The sequence below is a fragment of the Erpetoichthys calabaricus genome, chromosome 9 (genome assembly GCF_900747795.2).
Source record: "Erpetoichthys calabaricus chromosome 9, fErpCal1.3, whole genome shotgun sequence".
NCBI classification, from domain to species: Eukaryota; Metazoa; Chordata; class Cladistia; order Polypteriformes; family Polypteridae; genus Erpetoichthys; species Erpetoichthys calabaricus.
The window spans coordinates 67,507,856-67,530,384 of record NC_041402.2 but is presented as its reverse complement, the minus strand read 5'-3'; the positions used below and the strand labels follow the sequence as shown (position 1 = coordinate 67,530,384).

General features: G+C 35.2%; 1 protein-coding gene across 2 annotated transcripts in view; it reads left to right on the top strand.

The window, feature by feature from the left end:
* The window catches only part of si:ch211-186j3.6 (neural-cadherin), a 631,675-nt gene that overhangs the window by 346,642 nt on the left and 262,504 nt on the right, over positions 1-22,529 (top strand). For both annotated transcript variants that reach the window (XM_051932159.1, XM_028809678.2), the window contains exons 7-8: positions 2,687-2,829; positions 21,549-21,721. In XM_051932159.1, coding sequence (XP_051788119.1) covers positions 2,687-2,829; positions 21,549-21,721 — 316 coding nt within the window. The remainder of the gene's footprint in view (positions 1-2,686; positions 2,830-21,548; positions 21,722-22,529) is intronic.

Genomic DNA, 22,529 nt, shown 5'->3' with positions numbered 1-22,529 from the left:
ATGTATATATGTATATATATGTATATGTAGATATGTGTATAAATGTATATGTATATGTATGTTTACATAACCTCTTTAACACAGTAATTCTCCGCTGCGAGGCACGGGTATCTATCTATCTATCTATCTATCTATCTATCTATCTATCTATCTATCTATCTATCTATCTATCTATCTATCTATCTATCTATCTATTTTGCTATATATATATATATGTGAATGTATGTATGTATGTATGTATATATGTATGTCTATATTTTTATATATATATATGTGCATATGTATATATTTGTGTATATATATGTAGATATGTATATATTTATATGTATATATATGTACATATGTGTATATATATATATATATATATATATATATGTACATGTGTAAATTTGTATATGTATATATATATGTATATGTGGATGTGTATATGTATGTATATATATGTATATGTAGATATGTGTATATGTAGATATGTATATATATATGTATATATATGTTTACATAACCTTTTTAACACACTACTTCTCCGCGCTTCAGATATGTATATATATGTATATGTATATATATATGTTTACATAACCTCTTTAACACACTACTTCTCCGCTGCGAAGCGCGGGTATTTTGCTAGTTTGTTTTATGTATTTTTACTTTATATTTTGTATTAATCATTTTTATATGAATAGTTTTGGGTTGTGGAATGAATCATCTGAGTTTCCATTATTACTTATGGGGAAATTTGCTTTGATATATGAATGCTTTGGACTGCGAGCACGTTTCCGGAAAGAATTATGCTCGCAAACCGAGGTTCCACTGTAATTAAAAAATTTGTTGTGTGGTTAATTTTCTAAAATAAAAAGGACATTGTAACTGTTATGGACATTTTGATCTTTCTATAACTGATCGATGTTATGAAATGAATCGTTATTAATTTTTAGTAAAGATTTCTGTTATGTTTATAATGGATATTTTGATCCCATATGGAGTTTTCGAGTATATGGAGTTTTCAAGAATATTGTGTCAGTTTTGAAGTTCAATGAGTATTTAAAGGTATTAAAATTATTTTGCACCATTTCCAACACCGTAGTGTAGGACGCGGCCAATTTTGCGAGTCCTGTTGTTAAGACATACTCCCGGTTGCTGGGGGTGTGGCCTCAGAGGTCACATCATCTGATGCTGTTGATGTGATGAGTTAAAGGATGACTACTATGACCTATTCTCATCCATGACTGCAAATGTCACAAGTTTTTCCTAACAAAACTTTTGTTAGAAGTCTTGTAGGTTTATAATTGTTTTGCTCTGAAAATCTGACCTTATTTCTCACTTTACGTTCGACTTAAATGAAATTAGTTGTATTTTTTCATGTTTTGACCCTGGCTTTGTTTTTAATGTCTCTTTTTCACTTCCACTCCTTCTAAAATTGCTAGCAATCCATCTCTAGGATAACAATCAATCTTGAAGTGTCAATCAAAGTTACAGAGATATAAGGGCAACCATAAAGGCATTAGTAAATTCAATTATTTGCTCAGTAAGTGCATTTTGTTATCTAGTGCTTCCATTATATAAAAAGAGTTTGTACATCTACTAACACACAGCTTAGCCCTTAAAAATATGGCCACCATAATGTCGCAAGCCACACTATGTGTGGGCATCATAGCATAGAAAACAAGCAAAAATAGCTCAAAACTCCATAATTTCTTCTTGAATCCTGACAGTTCTACTGAACACCTTGGGGAAACATGCTCAGGGCGAATGAAAATGACAAAGAATGCAGGCATAAACAAGGTCTAATAAACAGGCAGGGATCTAAGCACTAGGAGGAGCAAACCACATTGAACATCAAGGCCAGAGCATAAACAAGAGTTGCAGTCAGAAAAAGAAGCACATTTTTAAACACTATTTTTTTCGTCAGCCTGCCTTCACTAACCAACCAAGTTTTCTGTTTAGGAATTGATCCCATATTCAGACAGCAATTTAGCTGTCCTGTGTTATTTTACGTATTTGGGGCATGGTGGCAAGGTGCACTATGTGTGATATCCACTTCACATGACCAGCAATGGCCATGGCAACTATAAACAACATGGATGCAGCATGGAAAGACTGTTACAAAATGGTGTTATCAGAATAATTATAATGTAAAAAAAAAAAAAAACAGTGAGACTATACTGTACATGCAAAATCTCCTAAATGTTATAGAGAGTTATAATCAAAAAAACTTGAGATTTATGACTAAAGTAATCTAATATATTCTCTTAATTGAAAAACATTCACCAGACAAAATGTTTTTTTGTGGTTTGAATTCTCTTCGGTGCCTAATGGTGCAGGAGTGAGAGTAGATTTATATTTTCAAGTTGCCTTCTCATCACCTTGTACATCCTCAAAGTGACGCCTTATATGTCACTGACTGTGAATGGCCAAGAAGGCCATCAAGTCAAGTGTATGACCTCTACAAACAATGGATTGAAACCACATCATTTTTACAGGAAACCATTCCCATTCATTCATCATAATGTCAGTGGATGAATAAAATGAATATCTTTGGACCTCCTTAATAGAATTGGCATGCCTCATCATTGAGATGATTCTGAAGTACAAACCTGCCTGAACCACTTTTGATGACTTCAATATTTATTGAATATTATTTTTATTAATTTTAACTGTTTTAAAAATTTATGTCTTCCTGATATAGCTATCGGACATTTGTCTCAGAGGATGCTGGGCCTGGTACTTTAGTAGCAACTGTGCAGGCAAAAGATCCTGATGGTGATGGAGTGACATACAAAATTACCATAGGGAACGAAGAAGGAAACTTTGTTATTGACAGCCAAAAAGGTAAATTGACCACCACCGCTGCTCTGTATCACCCTCTTTGTTCAATTGTTGTTTTTTATTAATCCTAACAGACAATTAGATAACCTGCTTTTATCCCATCTGTGGCAATACTCCTGGTGGTTAATTGTTCTGTTAAGCCCTGTAAAAAAGTGATTACGCTCAAAGCAGTATTTAGTCTTTTTTCTCTGATGTATGTAACTGTCAAGTTAAATGATTGGTGAAATGTGATGCCGCACTTTCAATGCAATTCCACCCTCAGGTCAGATTAGGTCGGGATGGGGAGCATGCACTGGTATATGTGTTGCTGCACCCACCACACAGCAAACAGTTTGGGATCCTGGTTGACAATCCCCTAGGCAGACACGTGGTCCAGTCCCACCCTCTGGAAATGACCATTTATTTGCTGTAGCCAGGTGTTAGGTGGGCATCCCCCAGGCCTGGTCCAGTCACACAGGTCCTCATCAATGAGAATCCTGCGAGCTGATCACCCTCTGGGAATTGTGCCACATGCCCATAGTGCCATAAATGATACTCCCTCAAATTGCAGGTGATGTACCTAATTTGGGACTCTGAGCAACAGCTCATTCGACAAAAAGTCAAACCAGCGGTACTCAAGGATTCTCTGAAGAGACAGTACCAAAGGATTCCAGTCTTCGTTTCAGGTCACTGAATAGTGTCCATGTCTCACAACCATATAGCAAGATAGGATTCACCAGGACTCTAAAGACTTGGACCTTCATCCTTTTGTATAGATATCAGGAGCGCCATACACCCCTTTCCAGTGATCTCATGACTCCCCATGCGCTCCCAATCCATCTACTAATTTAATAGGAAGAGTCACCAGGGACATGAATGTCACCCTCACTGTTCTAAATCCACCCTAACTGCCTGATAAATATGTTAATAGAAGTCAGGATTATTGTGGTTAAACAACTAAATAATGGCTAGTAAGTGAGATTTCATTATTCATCCTTAAAAAACAAACCTTTCTTACAGGAGCCCCCAAGTCTGCATTCTGATATTGTATAACAACATTTATTTATATTGCACTTTTTCATACAAATAATGTAGCTCTAAGTGTTTTACAAGCTGTCAAAGAGAAAGTTATGATAAAAGAAATTCAAATAAGATAAGGTTGCCAGATGTGGGTGCATAAATGATGTAGCAGAGTGAAAGCTAGACTGCTGGTAGCGAGCATTTGTAGAAAGTGGGATGCATGATGCTGATACTGTAAGTATAAATGTAGATATCAGTAACACAGTTATTCTGGAGAAGGAAAGGTTTGCTACTTATGTGATATGTTGAGTGCAGACAGAGGTGAAAACACAGCAGTAATAGCAACAGTTAGTGAGGCATGGAGGAAATTCTATGAGCTGTCACCACTATGACTTCTAATTGGTGCATTGTAAGGAAAAGTTCATAAAAGCAGTGTAAAGAGTAGTACGATCTGCTGAATGATGATGGAACATGAAGCAAAGCTGAAGAAAATATAGACGGTAATGATCGTGGATGTGTGAATTATCAAGAAGTAAAAGTAAGATGAATACTAAGTTGTGGGACTTAATGTGGAGGTGATAGGTGTTGTTTGAAGAGAAACAGAATAAGGTGGTTTGGGAATTTCGAGTGGAAAACCAGAGATAATTTGGTGAAGAAGGGAGACTAAAGATGATGTGGTTGGAGGTGGAGGTAGATGACATGAGAAAAATGGGTCTCGTCTTAAAAAATGCCCAGAACCATTGGGAGTAGAGGAAAAGGATTTGGTAGAAAACCTGACAACCTGGAAAATTATCATTAAATGAGTGATTATAATGATTCTGTCTAATGTTTTGTTTGTTTACTTTTAACACACATAAATAAATTCATAATACACTACAATGGCCAGTTGGTACAAAGGTAAGCAGTATTGCGCAGCTCACAACTCCAAATTTATGGGATCAGTTACTGGTCTGGTCACAGTATATGTAGAGTTTATGTTTTTCCAATGTGTGTGTAGATTTTGCTTAACACAATCTGGTTTTCCATTTCTCAAAGAAGAACAAGTTTATTGATGAGTCTTAATTGACTTGTTGGATATATATACATACTATATATATATATATATATATATATATATATATATATACATATATATATATATATATATATATATATATATACTGTATATATATATATATATATATATATATATATATATATATATATATATATATATATATATATATATATATATATATATATATATATGGTCTCGTCCCGTGATCCACAGACTCAGCTGTTCCCAGTAAAGTGGAGTCCATAAAATCTGTAAATATTAAGCCAAATCCATGCAATTCGAGTCAGCTGTATCCACGAGCTATACGTACAATAAACAAAATAAAACAAGCGTAAGAAAGTGCAGAATTAAGACAAATTTTGCGAAAAGTGTTGTTAACAGGGAGGAGCGGCAACAACAAGCGTGTGCCAACGTCCCCTCACTTGCTATAATAAAGCAGTTATAATAAAGAAGTTTAGTAGACTTTTACTTTATCTCATTTAGTGTTCTTCCCGGCGGTGTTGCCGTTTTTTAGTGTTAGTGTCTACTTAGTGTTTGTGTTTAGTGTTATGGAAGGAGTGATCTTACCACTGTCAGATTTTGCAATGAATGAGTTGGTAAATAATGATTATTTATCAACAGATCACACGAGCAAATTCAACGAAATTTTAGCTGTGCATACAATTTTCCAACCTCAAGAGGTTTTGCTGAAGTGGACTCCTGACATACCTATAATGCCCATTCCACAAAATACAAAACATATTCAAATATTACCTTCTGCAGCTATTGAACGAGTGACTCACTGGGTGTGTACCTATTATGATGGTGCTGTAATTCATGTCTATGACAGTTTAAATGTTGATAAAAAATTCAACCTCACCGAAGAGCAGCTTCGTTTCCGTCATGCTTTGTTTCCTTACAAACCTCCCATAGTTTATGAAGATGCACAGAAACAATTAAATCATACAGATTCTGGTGTATTCTCAATTGCATTTGCTGTGTGTATTTCTTTAGGTATTGACCCAAGTGATCAAGTTTTTACTATTTCTTCAATGCGAAATCAGTTACAAATAATTTTTGTTACTCGACAATTGCTTCCATTCCCTGTCGAAAGTAGCCAACGGGCGACACCAGTTACAAGTATTCATTGCGTTCAAAGACCTGTACGAAGTACGGCCACTAACACAGTCACTCATAAAAGGGGAGATGACTCGGTGCAGGAAATGGGTATTGAAACTACCTTGGAAGACATGCAATCAATGAGGCGATTAAACGGATCTCAAGAGAGGTCTTCTAGGTTGGAAAAAAAGCACTTGGCTGCCAAAACCATATATATATATATATATATATATATATATATATATATATATATATATATATATATATACAGTATATACACATAATAATAATAATAATAATACATTTTATTTATATAGCGCCTTTCCCATGCTCAAGGCACACATACACACACACATATATATATATATATATATATATATATATATATATATATATATACACACACATATATATACATACACATATACATCTATACTAATAAAAGGCAAAACCCTCACTGACTCACTCATCACTAACTCTCCAACTTCCCGTGTAGGTAGAAGGCTGAAATTTGGCAGGCTCATTCCTTACAGCTTACTTACAAAAGTTAAGCAGGTTTCATTTCGAAATTCTACATGTAACGGTCATAACGGTCGACAACATCCGCCATGTTAAACTTTCTTATTTATGGCCCCATCTTCACGAAATTTGGTAGGCAGCTTCCCTGCGCTAACTGAAACCGATGTACGTACTTATTTCGGTGGTATGACACCACTGTCGGCCACCATATTGAACTTTCCAATGGTCTTTGTTACTTAATGGGCCCATCTTCAAGAAATTTGGTACACGGGTTCCCAACGCTAACTGAATCCTACTTACGTACATATATACGTCCATAGCTTGCAGCTCGGTCCACACTCTGAATCCTCCAGGCACTCTTGAGCGTAATCTAATTTTGAAGGTTGGGGCACCAATAATGTTACTGAGAAACTTACAGCCACCGAAATTTTGTAATGGCACGAGACTTCAGGTCACATGCCTGCAAAAGAACCTAATTGAGGCAAGTATTTTTACTGGCGGTGGCTCAGGGGAGAAAGTTTTTATTCCTCGCATCCTCGTTATACCCTCTGATCTCCCATTTCAATTCAAATGCCTCCAATTTCCAGTAAGGCTCTGCTTCGCAATGACAATTAATAAGTCTCAGGGACAGACCCTACAAAAGGTTGCCATTGATTTGAGGCAAGATTGCCTTTCCCATGGCCAACTATACGTTGCATGCTCAAGAGTAAGCTCAGCACACAGCTTGGTCATATTACAACCGGAGGGGCGAACTGACAACGTGGTATACAAAGAGATCCTTAACAAATAATTATTGGTACATTTTCCCTCAGTTTATTATTTAAAATTTTAAAGCAGTACTTCGCCGCTGCGAAGCGCGAGTATTTTGCTAGTGTATATATATATATATATATATATATATATATATATATATAATATGTTTATATATATATATATATATATATATATATATATATATATGTGTTTATATATATATATATGTTTATATATATATATACTGTATATATGTATGTATATGTGTATATATACTATATATACAGTATACTGTATATATAATATATATATTAGTGTGCTATGCTATGACTGGTACCACATCCCGGACAGGTTCTTGATTTGTGCTGATGCTTCTGGAACAGGCTATGGGCCCCACAATCTAACTTGTATGAAGCAGATGAGACACGCAACACATATGTAAGAGAATTTTTGATGAACTGACATAATTTTTTAGACATAAATTGATTTGTAGTTGTTTATAGTGTTTTTATTTTTGTTTCTTCTTTAGTTTCTTGTGCACAGTATATGGGAATAAGTAGCATTTCATAATGGGAATTTCTCAGTTGACTATATAAGAACCAAAGCTGTATTCACAGAAAGTCTGTGAAATGCAATGAGCCAGTACAGAATGAAAATAAGTCTGTAATTTTTAAAAATTACCTTATATTTATGTATTTTAAATGTAGACCTTGAGGTCTGACATGTTTACCAATTTTGTATTCCAGGCTGGATGTCAAGCACTTCATGAATCTGTGTCATTGACTAGAAATATGTACTGCTTCCATAAGCTACAAAATGATTCATGCTAAATAAATTTAGGCCTTAGTATCCTGAAATTGCAAGCTGCTAAAATATATATTACATGCCTATCAAAGTAAAAGAATAATTTGAATCTGATTCTGCAAAAAAGAAATCATGCTTCAGAAAAAAAAAGAAAAACTTTTAATCAGGGACTGGAGCCGAGGATCCTTCTGTAGAAGTGGCTCTCTTCAGTGAAGGGAAAATTACATTTTTCATGTTTTTGGAGTGTCTTTTTCTGCCTGATAGTTTTTTTCATTTGAACTGCCTTACAAGTTATTTAGTATTTTCTAGGGTCTATCTAAATGTCCTGTTTTCTTACCGTATATCCAATGTATTGAGGATGGCTAAATTGATCCTATGTTTTACTGTTGATTTGTTCTCTTCTGTTATGAATGGTGTTTTTAATACCTAGGATGGACAACAACCATTTTTACTAGGGTGACACTTTACAACAAAGGCCTAAATAGGAGTTAAAAAGAATAAATGAAAACCTTTTTGGTTTTAATTTCAGTATATGATTTCTGGCCTGTTTCATCTTACAAGCATAATCACGTTCATCTTATTTTAATACATTCTCTAACTTTTTTGCACAAATGAGATCAGAATGAAAGAGACATTCTGATTAGCATCTGTTCATTTCATAGAGGAGAGGAATACCCAATGTGATCATTTTGAATAAAGAATGTATGCAATAAGATGAGCTTTGAAATATTCTTAAAGCTTTGAAGATTTCAGGAAAACAGGCGTGTTCAGTATGCAAGGCAGTGAGAGGTCAATACAAAAAGAAAAACAAAAAGGAGCAGAAAACGCAAAGAATATGGCCAAATAATGTCTGATATGAAAGATAATTTTTCATGCTATTTTCTTTGTTAAATAAATGAAGATGTCACCCTTAAATACACTATACATTAAAAACTCAGGATTTAAGTCTCATGATATAAGTTCAATAAGCCTTCTTAATAAGGCCTGACACTTGGGTGATCAACATTAAAATACAATGCACTCTGTATATTCTTTCACAGAAGAGGCAACTTAACATCACTAGCAAGTTATTTATTAATTAACTTAAACTTTTTAATTTTAAATTTTAAGTTAGCACAGCCAACACTAGTTGATATTTATACATTACCAGTGTTTAACCTAATGGTGCTGAGTTACTGCCTGGTGTTATGACCTGCTGGGCTCAAAAAACTCAAAACTGAGACTTTTACTGCAAAACCTAGCCCTCATGGCTACACTGAGGCATAGAAACAAAATCAACCTGGCTTTAAAATCAAGAAGAAGAATTTTTGCCTGTGTAAGACTAACAAAAAGGTGTCAGGTTTTCAATAATCAAAAAGGAAGAGCAAAACTGTGTAAAATCCTTGGCCTATTTGACAAAATAAACTTTTTTAAAAAATAATTACACAGTTTTAAAAAGCAAATCAACAAACAAGCTGAATATAAAAATATTGAAAATGTGTTTTGCCAAAGACTATACGGGCTGGAGGAAGTCAGCAAAAGTTTTTTAAGAGAAAAGACTGGGAAAAAAGACATATTTCAAGAAGCAGTGTCTAGATCAAAACCGGAAGTCAGAAACTCGATCAACAAAGCCCGAAAAGCTAACCAGAAATCAAAGTCAAAAAGGAATATACAAGAAGTCAAGTGCCAAAAGAAGAACAAAGATGGCATGCAAAAAGTAGTAGCTTTTATCCAATCTTGGATACTGAGGAATGGTTTAAGTGATCTTTATACCAGCATGCCAGAGAAGTAATTTCCATCCTATCCTAATGCATTATGGGGTTAATTTCCATGTAAATGAATAACACGAAAAATCCAAAACAAGCAGTACCGTTTGGCATGTTAAAAAATGATAAACTTTTAAATAATGCTTCTAATCAAATAACTAATGTCAGAAATTGATCTCTGTGTATGAAACCCCTCAAAAACATGTATAACACAATTTACAGATGCACAGAGAATTCAGAAAAAATTACAAAAAAATGTCAAGCATTACAAAGGCAAAACATAAAACAAACAAATCAAAGTCCTTAAACAAGAAATCAAATCCAAAAAATAGAACCAAAGCACTTCCAAAATAAATCCACAAATTCAAGACGGAGCCAATAGCAGGAGTAGAATTTCACCAAGGTTACAATGTTAGCTTTTGGAGTGGTGCCACAAATACTTTGTCAGGAGGCCCCATCTTCTAGGGCTCAACTGAAAGAGGGCAACCAAAACCAAAATTATACTCAACATTAGACAATAATACAAAATGAATAAATAAAACAATGTTCAGTAAGAAATAATATGTAAAAAATAAAGCAAAGATATAAGCAATTACAAAATATAAAAAACAGTACAAATTTAAAAGACAACCAAAAAATTAAATAAAAAAGAAAGTACACTTGAGCCATGGTTATTTTCTAATACGTCAGCCCACAGTTATCCTTACTGTGCTCATAGATAGATTTCAAAGCCTGTGTTTCTACATTTATTTTGCACACTCATATATAAATGTAATTCTGAATTTAAATTAATTCACATTTTTATTATTATGAACTAATTTGTGTAAGAAATGATTAAAAAAAACATTAATACTATATTGGACATAATTATAAAAAGTTGTGTGACAGGAGGAGGGCCTTGTGTGCACTGTCCACATACAGAATAAATGCCAAGAGGCTTGTGTGTACAAAAATACTGCGTTTATCCACCAATTAGAAAATTGGATAAATGAACATAAGGAAAGCACAAAAGAACCAAATAAACATTAAGCAATAACCTTCTAGCTTCTCTGCATCTGTTATGAAACAACTTAAAAATTAAAATGTTCACATAATGAAGAAAAAAACTAGAAAATCCAAAAATACAAGTAACAATGCTAATAGAAATGTTAGATAAGGACTAAAAAGTTACAAAATGTCTGAATCAAACTAGGAAGAAAAAATTGTCTCAACCAAAACACAAAGCTACCACAAAATATCTCTTTAGAAAAATCCCACAGCTAGGACACCTGAAACTATACACCGCCATCTTAAATAGGTGGTAGTGTAATGCGGCAATATATCCTGTGATCAACAGCAGAAAATAAATAAATAAGTAAATAAATAAATAAATAAATGACATAGGTGAGACCATGGCAATAAAAGGCATAAAATGTGGCAATGTAATTGAAAGTGAAAACAAACCTGCAGCAAGAACTTACAAAACTGCTGTGAAACATAAACAACTGCAAAAATAATAAAATACTAATATGCATTCATAAATTAGTTCTTAACTTTTAAAATGAAAACTCATAACTGCATCTGCCTATCTGATGGAGTATCTTGCCCAATTACCCATTACTCCAGTATCACAAAACACTTCTTTCTTTTTTTCTCCTGTCTGTGTATCTTATTCACTCACTCACTCACTCACTCACTCACTCACTCACTCACTCACTCACTCACTCACTCACTCACTCACTCACTCACTCACTCACTCACTCACTCACTCACTAATAAACCTGGCCTTTGTCCCAGACTACCTACAAACCTAAGAACCTCAAACCCTATGGCTCAATACAGCTCTAAATCCCCTGAATGGGCTGCTACTATTTAGGCCTGGAGTGACTTTTAATGTTAGGAGCAGGTCTGTGAACTCTTACAGTCACAAGATCATTGGGTTCTGGAAACTTGTGACTGTTAGTTAAGTTCCTGATAGCTCTTAAAGTATTAGGTCTCTTAAACATCTTTTATGCTGCATTACTAAAAAGAGTCACATGGTGAATAGAAATGTTACAAAACTGCTCCCACTTCAAATACCCTCTAACAACAAGAAAGCATTCTGCCTTTCTGCCAGCTTCCCTTAGTGGCACCTCCTTGGTTGCCTGTCCTTTACCATTCTGAGGGAATTTTATACATTTGTACAAGTCACCAGTCTCTATCAGTCTCTCTCTCTCTCTGTGTCTCTCATAATGGTGTTTCTGGTGTTTTAAATCACAGAGTACAATTACAGGACTGTGGTGCCCTTCATGCCACTTGCTTTCCAAATGCCAGTGTGGCTGTCTTTTTCTCTCACTGTTTGTGACCTTTTCTGAGCCTCCTAGTTATCTCTGGCAAATCTTTTCCCACACACAACCCCACACAATAGTAACAATTAATAATATGGATAGATTTACATAACAGTATATGTACCAAAGAGACCTCTGTATTTAAAAGAAATCTCGAGTGTAAAACATACTCTATGTTGGTTACTTTGTAATGCCATTACAAGTCTGCAATAACCAGGATTGAAAAGAAATGATATCATGAACTAACACTGTTAATAAAAACTTACACTTTTACAGATGCACATACATAATGACATTTCTAATAAACTATACTTCTAGGTAAAATGATTTTTTCAAAATGTAAATTTAAAAACAATGAGTTTGTCATACCTGATGTTCACCCCTCCTACACAGCTATCACCTAAATTGGCCTTACTATTTTTATATGTTCTTTGTTTTCCTTCAAAACTACATTGTTCGTCATTTTCTTGGTTTATCTAGTTTACATTTGATGGTTTATTGAGTTTGTGATTTTACTTTCCTTTTAATTCAATTCAATTTATTTCTATTTAGCACACTCCATTTTAAATTCCACAGTGCTTCACATATTCACTTAGTTGACTTAAAACCCAAAATAAACACTGGACAAAAAATGCAAGATGTAAGCAAAAATGTTCAAAATACTTTCATACATTTTTATGGAATGTGTTATATATATTCAATTAATAATTGAAACAGTATTAATACGCTGAAGTAGGGCTACTATGGCTGCTGGATTTCACTCTTCATTTTTGTAATTTGTGACCAATTTTTGCTGCTCATTAAGTTCTTTTGCCTTCATATTAATTGCCTTGCTTTCTAAGACTCAGACCCTCGATTGTTCTTTTTTTCCTAATTAGCAGCCAAACAATAACAAGATGCAAAATAAGATAATACATGGCTAGCTAACCTGTGACTATCATACAATCTCTGAAAATAAAGAAAGGTGAAGTTCTTAGTAATCTTAGTTCTTAGCTGATCTTTGCAGGTCCACAAAACATTTTGACAGTGCTCTTAGAAAAAAAAATAAACAGTCTTGGAAATGTCTGCTGTGGCAAAATGAGAACACTAACAACCCATGGCATTAAATAACAGGCTTAATTAACAACAAGAATTGGCTTCTAATTAAGAATCTGGTTGGAGTGAAATTGAGTGGAGTTTGAGGTCTCGACTTAGTTTGTCATTTATTGGCTCATTTCACATCTCATTGTTGTTTGGCTGCCATTTATGGAAAAGAAGAATCAATTCAGAGGACCAATTACCCATTACCCATTGAAAGTTAAAGGAAAGAAAGTCAATTAGCAGCAGAAATTGGTCACTGATGAACACATAGGTAGGAAAGGAAATCTGCATCCATGGAAGTCTTCCAGGATTGGATTTAGACACAAAATATCTCTCTTAACCAGACTCGATGATCCAGATTGTCTGACACTGCTTCAGCCATACACTAGGCAAACATCTGGAAAAATAGTTCCAAAAGGTGGGTGTATCGGTGGCTGAAGACTCTTCTACTGCAAAGTCTCATTACATTGGTAGGAGAGATGAAATGATCAAAATGGATGTGATGTTATGCGTCATGTAGAACATGGAGAAGGGAAAGGGAGAATGAGAAAGAGTTGGTAACATGTAATGGCAAAGATTGTACAGTTCTTAAAAAGTAATATGGGGAGCTTCACCAACTGTTCTAGCAACATTCTCTTAAAAGTGTTCTCTGGCTTCATTTAAATGCTGAGGAAAATGCAGTATCTCAAATGTTGGAAAGGCAGATCATTACAGAGGTCTTGCATCTTGATTTATCATGTTTGCTACACGTTCTTTGATTTTAGGTTTTTCTTGATATGTTCTTTGAAGATTTCACCTATTAACTATGCCTAAGTCTGCCAGTACTGACCTTTTTCCATTCCAGTCATGTGTTCTCATCTTTACATTTTCAGTCCTATATCATCAAATTCAGCTACAAACCACACAGTGATTTACATTTCATATTATTTGTTAGGAGCTTTGGGAGCTACAAGTGTTTACCTCGTGGTGTATAGTAATTTCCCAACCTGCTTATTTAGAATTCCACAGTGGTTTTCAGTGACTAGAGGAGTTTTGTTTTAGAGCTTGTGCTTTAAAATTCTGCTTTCATTCTCCTATCACTTTTCTTGTCAATCTCACAATAATCACAAAAGAATGAGTTTGCTGCATTTAGCTGGTCCTCTAGTGGCCCATGGCCCTATCTATTTTAATCCCTACATTATTGTCTGTTCTGATTGTTTAGATGAAATTTCCATAACTTAAATAAACTGTAAACAATAATAATAATAAATGCAAACTGTTGAAACAATAGATGCACCAACTGACTTCTTTGAACTGGATGTTTGCTATACATGTGTTAATATTTTTTAGACACAATGTATAATGATTCTGGAGTTTTTGTCACTGCAGTTTATATTTATGTATGTTTTGTTACATGTCTTTGTTATTTTTTCTTATAATAATTTATTTATTATAATAATAATATTTTTTCTTTTGTGATTGCTGGCCATTTTGCTGTTGTTACATTGTCCCATTGCTGCCATGTGATGCCTGGAAGTGGAGTGTTATTATGTTGTCTCACAGAGGGCATTTAAGATTTAAGATTTACAGAACTTTGTGTGTTTCTTTGATAACAATCAGTGCATACTCATGTTCTTTAATAGTCCAGTTATTCACAGAAACCTGGTTTCTAAAATGCCTTGTAAACCCTTACTCTGGTTAACACACATAGGATTCCTCGAGTAACCCACTTATTTGGCCATGTAAACCCTTAACCAGGTTACAGTTAAGGATTTTGTAGTCTGCGTATGTCAGTTTCACTCTGTTCACCTGCATGTGAACACATGCATGTGTTTACTTCGAACACACTTTCAGCAACCATGGAGAGAAGCGTCTACAAGATGTATTTCTTGAGGGAAATACTCTGGCAATCACATTATTCCTTCTCCTGGTTGAAATAATTTGTTTCAATATTTCAGAAATCACTAAGTTTATGAAGGTGAGCTGAATGCACAGGGCTAAGCTCAGCAACACAATTTAGGGAGCAGTGTTGTGGGTAGTGCTTTAAAGGTAATACGCATTAAGCAGTCTGATTTCTTTCTAAAATAATGAGTAACATAACACAATACTTATTTTACTGAAGTAAAATGCCTCTGTTATTATTATCCCAGCAGCACTGGGTGTGAGGCAAGGAGCACATGTAATGGTACACCAGTCTTTTGCGGGCTCAGTCACGCAGTCAAGAGGAAAAGAGTGTGCTGCCTGCAATCTGGTAACAGAAACATAGTAATAAAATGTCAGTTACAGTAGTTTTAATTGGCTTGCTGCAGATCTATTGAAACAGTGTGTACTGGTGGCACAGCAGTTAGTGTTCAGAACACAAATCTTCAGGTACTCAGGTTGAGGATATAAAAAGGGGATGGATGTTATTTACTTCACAGCACATGAAGGACTAAACTTATTTATAAAACACGAGGAAATTATCACATCTGCGATGATTATCATTGGCGGGGTTTCTGGTCATTTTTGAACCACATAAATGTTTATGTGGGCTTATTGTTTATTAACACCTGTTGAAAAGTGAAATGGGCGAATTTCATACAAAATAATAAAAAGTAGCACAAAATTAACGGACTGTTTGTAATGCATTTCATTTTATAATAAGTAATTTTATAACATATTTAATTACTTTTTTTGTAAATAATTAGTAATGTAACTAAGTTTCTTTCAAAAGTAACATTTCTCACACTGCTCAGGGAACACAGGTTCCATGCTTATTTTTGGATTCACGACGTTTATGTTTAATTTTTTTTTTAGTGTATTATTTTGACCTTAGAATGTATTTCCAAAAGAGAACTCCGTAAGCGGACTCACACATGTAAATGGAGGTTTTTAAGAAATCAGGTTTCTGCCTTAAATCGGGTTACTCACCTTATCCCGATGTTTTGTGTGCATGTAAAAGCTCCTATTGTTTGGCTTTTTGTCTTTGGTATTTCAGTTTTTCTGTGACCACTTCCTGCTTAACAGACAAGTATTTTTTGCCTTGTTTTTTCGCCGTCTGTACATAACTGCCTACACATATCATTAACAGGTTTCCTAAGCAAAGCACTATGACTGTGCACTGTATAAAGATTTTAAGACTATGCTGGCTGAGGCTGAAATTGAATATGTGCCGCTTACACACCTACAGCCACTCATGACCTTTCTCCCAATTCATTTGTTTTTATATAACTGCATCACATGATATTTTATAGCACATTCCTGCTTTGGAATGGTGTCTTTTCCGTTAATGTATTTATTTTTTTCTCGTATTGTTTTCTTGACCTTTTACATGAATATAAGAGTAGGTTACAAAGATAATTTGGACTGATACATTTTTCATGCAGTGTAATTTGAATGGTATCCCATTTGATGGCCATTACTGTCTAGCTCTGTGAAATCCCATGTTGAAAATAAATTGGAAGTACATTGATTGGTGGATGACAGTTATTAATACAAACATAGTTTTGTCTTTTAATACAGTATTTTTCCAAGCTTCTTGGTGGGTATTCCTTCAAGGATGTTTAGCTGAATTAATAAGTAAGGTGGTAATGCCTTTATCAAGACACTGCATTTGCATTTCTGTAAGTTAAACTGCACAGTAAAGATAATTGCCTAGGGTTCCTTTTACAGCCACTTTGTAGGCTTTCAAACTTGATGTTTTATTGGGGTCAGACATGATTTAAGATGGCATTCAGAACTGCCCAGTGGTCTTATTTCAGTTCATTTGATATGACGTGAGTTCACATGCCCACAAGGTGCATCTTTTCTGTCTTTAATGTGATCTGAAATTTTTTGGCTTCAATAGATGAACAAGTTGTCTATTGGTACAATAAGTGACACTGTGGTACTTAGTGTTGCAAAAATCATTAATATATTTTAAGCATTTATTATTCTTTGTGTGCACTATGTGATGCAGCTCACTATTGAAAGTCGACTTTCCGAGATGCAATCCTAACCGGCCATTTTATCTTTTGAAAGTTTCCACATTTCTGCTTGTATAACATTGTTGGCTATTGCTCACATGTCTGATAAAAAAGCAGGGATGCTGTAACTCATGTAAGGAGTCAGACTGTTTCCTTCTGAAATGAATGAATATGGTTTTATGGCAGGATGCACATTCACTTTTAGACATTGTGATTTTTACATTATTCAATACATACTATTTAGAATATTTTAATTTCAGTTGTTTATTATCATAATATCACTCAGCTTTGTCATTACAGAGTGAAAATTCATGGTACCAATTTATACATTGTAAGTCAACCTAACAGACTCATGAAGAAGTTGGTAGAAATTCAAATATAAATATACTGCAAATGATCAGTTTCCTCCATAGTATCTTTCCCTGTCACTGAATAATAGAAAGATGCAGAGATACTAATACAGTAATCCCTCGCTATATCGCGCTTCGCCTTTCGCAGCTTCACTCCATCGCGGATTTTATATGTAAGCATATTTAAATATATATCACGGATTTTTCGCTGCTTCGTGGGTTTCTGCGGACAATGGGTCTTTTAATTTCTGGTACATGCTTCCTCAGTTGGTTTGCCCAGTTGATTTCATACAAGGGACGCTATTGGCAGATGGCTGAGAAGCTAGATTGCTTACTTTTCTCTATCTCTGTCTTGCGCAGACTTTCTCTGATCCTGACGTATGGGGATTGAGCAGGGGGGCTGTTCGCACACCTAGACGATACGGACGCTCGTCTAAAAATGCTGAAAGATTATCTTCACGTTGCTATCTTTTGTGCAGCTGCTTCCTGAAACACATGCTGCACGGTGCTTCGCATACTTAAAAGCTCAAAGGGCACGTATTGATTTTTGATTGAAAAACAAACTCTGTCTCTCTCTCTCTCTTTGTCTGCTCCTGACATAGGGGGTGTGAGCTGCCGCCTTCAACAGCTTTGTGCCGCGGTGCTTCACATACTTAAAAGCAGCCCTATTGATTTGTTTGCTCTTTTCTCTATGTCTGTGACAGCCTGTGCTCCTGACACGCACTCCTTTGAAGAGGAAGATATGTTTGCATTCTTTTAATTGTGAGACGGAACTGCCATCTCTGTCTTGTCATGGAGCACAGTTTAAACTTTTCAAAAAGAGACAAATGTTTGTTTGCAGTGTTTGAATAACGTTCCTGTCTCTCTACAACCTCCTGTGTTTCTGCGCAAATCTGTGACCCAAGCATGACAATATAAAAATAACTATATAAACATATGGTTTCTACTTCGCGGATTTTCTTATTTCGCGGGTGGCTCTGGAACGCAACCCCCGCGATGGAGGATGGATTACTGTAAAAGTATTTATTATGCAATCAAATAATTGACAACCTTAGGAGGAACACTAGGTAACAAAGAAAAATGAAGCTAATTAATTCCTTCTGTCTTACTGGGCCTTCTTTAACAGTTTTTACTTCTGTCTTTTCCATTGGCCCTCACTTAAAGTACTATAGGAACTAAAGCAACTTCCCCTCCCAGCTCCGGTCTTTTTCTGAGTGTGAGTTCTCATCCTTCTGCCAATGAGCTTTTGCCCCACAGCTCTCTGAATGTCCATGTCTTCCTTGGATGTAGGGCTCTCAGAAAAGAGTGGCACCACCTTTGTCCTACTACCCCTATGTCTTGAAATGCCCATAAAATTACTCCTAGCCAAGAGAAGGAGTTCACATTTGAGAAAGAATGACGTCATGATTTTAAGGCACACCCCCGCCTCAACATGGCTTTATTGAAGGTGTTTTGTAGTTTCCTTGGAAATCAAGATGATACTTTATAGTTTTCTGATATTAACGCTTAAGGCTTCACCAAAAATAATAATAATAACACTCAAAGTAGGAGGAGAAGTAGAAGTACAGGAAGAAGAATGAAAACATAATAAGGTAGGATATTTTGTTAAGCTGCACATAGCTGTTGCAACTTTGCAACAACACCAAGTAAAATACTATAATGGGCACCAAGATGGAAAAATTGAGACACATATACACTCTAGTAAAGCCTAATAACGGGCAAGCTTATTTATCAATGAATGATTAACAGCTGTACTTTCATAAGAATCACCTTCCCACTGTTATGGTTATTAGAAAGGCCTCGTAAAAATAATGGCCACAGTTATTCTTGTGCTTTTTCTGAAGTCGTATTCTGGTTTCCAGTGTTACTAATCATCTTTCATGGTCACATAATGTTTCCTTGTCCGTTATCTCCATTATCTTTAGCAAAGCTCTATTTACCCAGTACCCTGGGAGTCACCACTTGCCTTCTTGTTAGGTAGAATGCCCAGAGGGGACTGGGTGGTCTCGTGGCCTGGAACCCCTACAGATTTTATTTTTTTCTCCAGCTTTCTGGAGTTTTTTTTTGTTTTTTCTGTCCACCCTGGCCATCGGACCTTACTCCTTTCTATGTTAACTAATGTCTTATTTTAATTTCTTATTTTGTCTTTTATTTTTCTTCTCTTCATTATGTAAAGCACTTTGAGCTACTTTTTGTATGAAAATGTGCTATATAAATAAATGTTGTTGTTCTGGATCCTTCGTGTGTATAGTGTTACGTGAAAGTTCCGGGGTTTCATAGAATACAAAGCTCAGCATATCTGTGTGACATTTTGTTGTCAATCACCCATCCAGTCCCACCTGTTTTTAGGGTAATATGCTGGCTACTACAGTACAGTTTGCATCCGTGATCACCTTTGTATTGATACTTGCAATTCATGTATGCATGCTCATCCACACTTGGGGCAATAACCTTTAAGTGCATTACAGTTTGCATTAATGCAGCTCGCTTTAATATTACCTCACGTGGAGTGGTTGGAAAATGTATAAATTTGTGTATTAACTCACACATTGTAAGGGTATTCAAAGCCTGGTGCAGAATCAAAGAAATCTTTGATTGTGACATACTCAAATCATCACTATTGCAAAGTTGCATTTTCGCTCTCACCAAAAAACACTTTCATTTTGGCTGACAGTGCCTGGCTTCTCCGTATAGATGGATCAATCACATAGTGTACAAGATTTGTTAGTAATATTATTCAATTATGTCAGATTGATATCTTTTTACAAGTACACTGTTGTCCAGTATTTTCAAAAAATTTCCCGTGATGTCGATCTCTCCCTGAATGCCATCTTCTGGCAGCTCCTAGGAAGTTAGGACAGCTTACGATCTCTCCAATATCCTGGTGATGTTAGGAGTAGTTTCCTAAATTAGGAAAATTAATAAAATATTTTAACTCCTAAGAGTAAGACCAAATTTGTTACTGTATGTTTTTTGAACCGGTTAGAGCCATTTTCTTACTCAGAGACCCTTGATAAATACAGACGTAGGTCTCTCAAGCATGCACTAAGTTTTTTGCATTTGTAAATTGGCATTATTGTTCTGCTCTTTCCATTAAGGGAACCCGTGCTGCTCCCTAGCAGACAGGCTTAAATGGGTAACATATTCTCAGTTTGCCAGATAGAGACTCTGTACTATCACTTATCAGACTAGAACTGTTGTGGCCTCCTGTAAGACTTCTGTTGTCTTCTTTTCTTATGTTCCCAGTGTTTCACTCCATGGCAGCAAACCTGTGGACAGGGTCTGTCATCTCCTAGTGGCTCCCTGTTTACTTGCACTGGTATGCAGAGGTGAACTGTCTTTAATATTTTGGTGCTCATGTGTGGAAATTTTCAGGGATACAATTCCCTGTTCTCTACCTCTAATATGATGCCCCTTTCCCTGCTAAAATTTACAATGGTTGATTTTCCTGTGGGCATAAATGCCAAGGAGGAAAAGAAAAACCTCCGCTATAACCTTCATTTGTAAGTGTGGAATGGATCATATAAATTAGAAGAAGGTAATATACTCTAACAGTGAGCAAGCAACCCAGATTATACTCTCTGTCACCAGGGGGTTCTGCAAGACAGCAGAAGGCTGTCTGGATAGAGGAAATCAGGACATGTTGCTTGTCTGGAATAATAGATATTGTGATGCCAATTTAGGAATTTGAAAGACCCAGCTGTTTTTTGGGGTCCTGAAGTCTTGGAAGCAGACAAGACACCATAGTAGCCTATTGTTCCTCTTAACAAAATGGGATGCACCTTACACTATGCATGGTTTCGGGACTTAAACTTTCCCAAATTGTAATTTAGTAAACTTGGTATTTTGATGGGTAGAAGAGATTCCATATGTAAAATTCAGTTGTTTAAGTGCATTATTTGTGTAGATAAGAAAGTAACAAGATATATTACATATGGAAAAAGCCTGCATTATGAATAAATTACAGTATTTATTTATAGAGCTCAATGTGAACTATTATGTGGTATTATTTTTGAAATGAAAATTTATTTTGTAATAAATCAATAGGTACTGTACATAAAATAAAAAAAAATTCTAATCTTTTTCAGGATTAATACGTCTTCGATCGAATCCACCCCCCATCCTTCAGGGAATCGAGTATATCCTTAATGTTACAGCAACTGATGATAATGCGTCAGGAGGGCCACAACCCCTCAGCAGCATGGCACAAGTGATTGTGGGAATCAATGATGTGAACAACAACAAACCTATTTTTGAAAAGGTGTGGTAATTATTGTGCATCCTCTTTTAGCAATGTTGGGGCTGATCTTCACAGGCTCACAGTAAATAGTGAATGAAAGGCACTGGTGGACATTGGAGAATGTTAAGTAAGCTCAGATTTATGCATATGCCCTTGATTTATATTAACACATACAAGAAAAAAAAGAGAATTAAATAAGTAATGAATCTAGAGAAAATACTAACAATAAATTATTAAAGGTTTTGAAATGTACATTTCTATTGTTGCTCTGTGCACTAAATGATTCTCTCTAATTTGCAAGTAATGAGTGTTGGAAGGTTACATTTTGAAAATCCTCATGGGATATCAGATTGTTCAAACGAATTGTTCAAGTTGAGGATCAAACAGCCAAGTATACTATGAGGGGAAAGTTTGAAGGAAAAATCAAAGTGCTATACTTTATTATACTTTATTGTCTTTATTGGGTAGGGCCTTTTACGGTGGTGCATGCATGTTATTATGTTTGTTGGGTTTGTTTGTAATTAGATAGTTTATATTAAGATTTTGAACATGACTTCCGTAAATTAATTTTTGTATTTTTTTTTAACTTTCTGTCTGTTGTCTGCTGTTTCAAGAATGCTCTCGTGAAGCTTGCACAAGGTTTGCTCTTTTGGTTTTATTCACTCAATAGGCAATATGTTTGCATGATTATTTTATATTCCCACAGTGAAAACGCGTTTCATTAAACTGACAAAAATGAACATGCAAATAATACATAACAAGTCATAATACGAATGATTATTGCTTAAAAATGACTTCTATCATTACAAACATTATTATTGTTATTTTT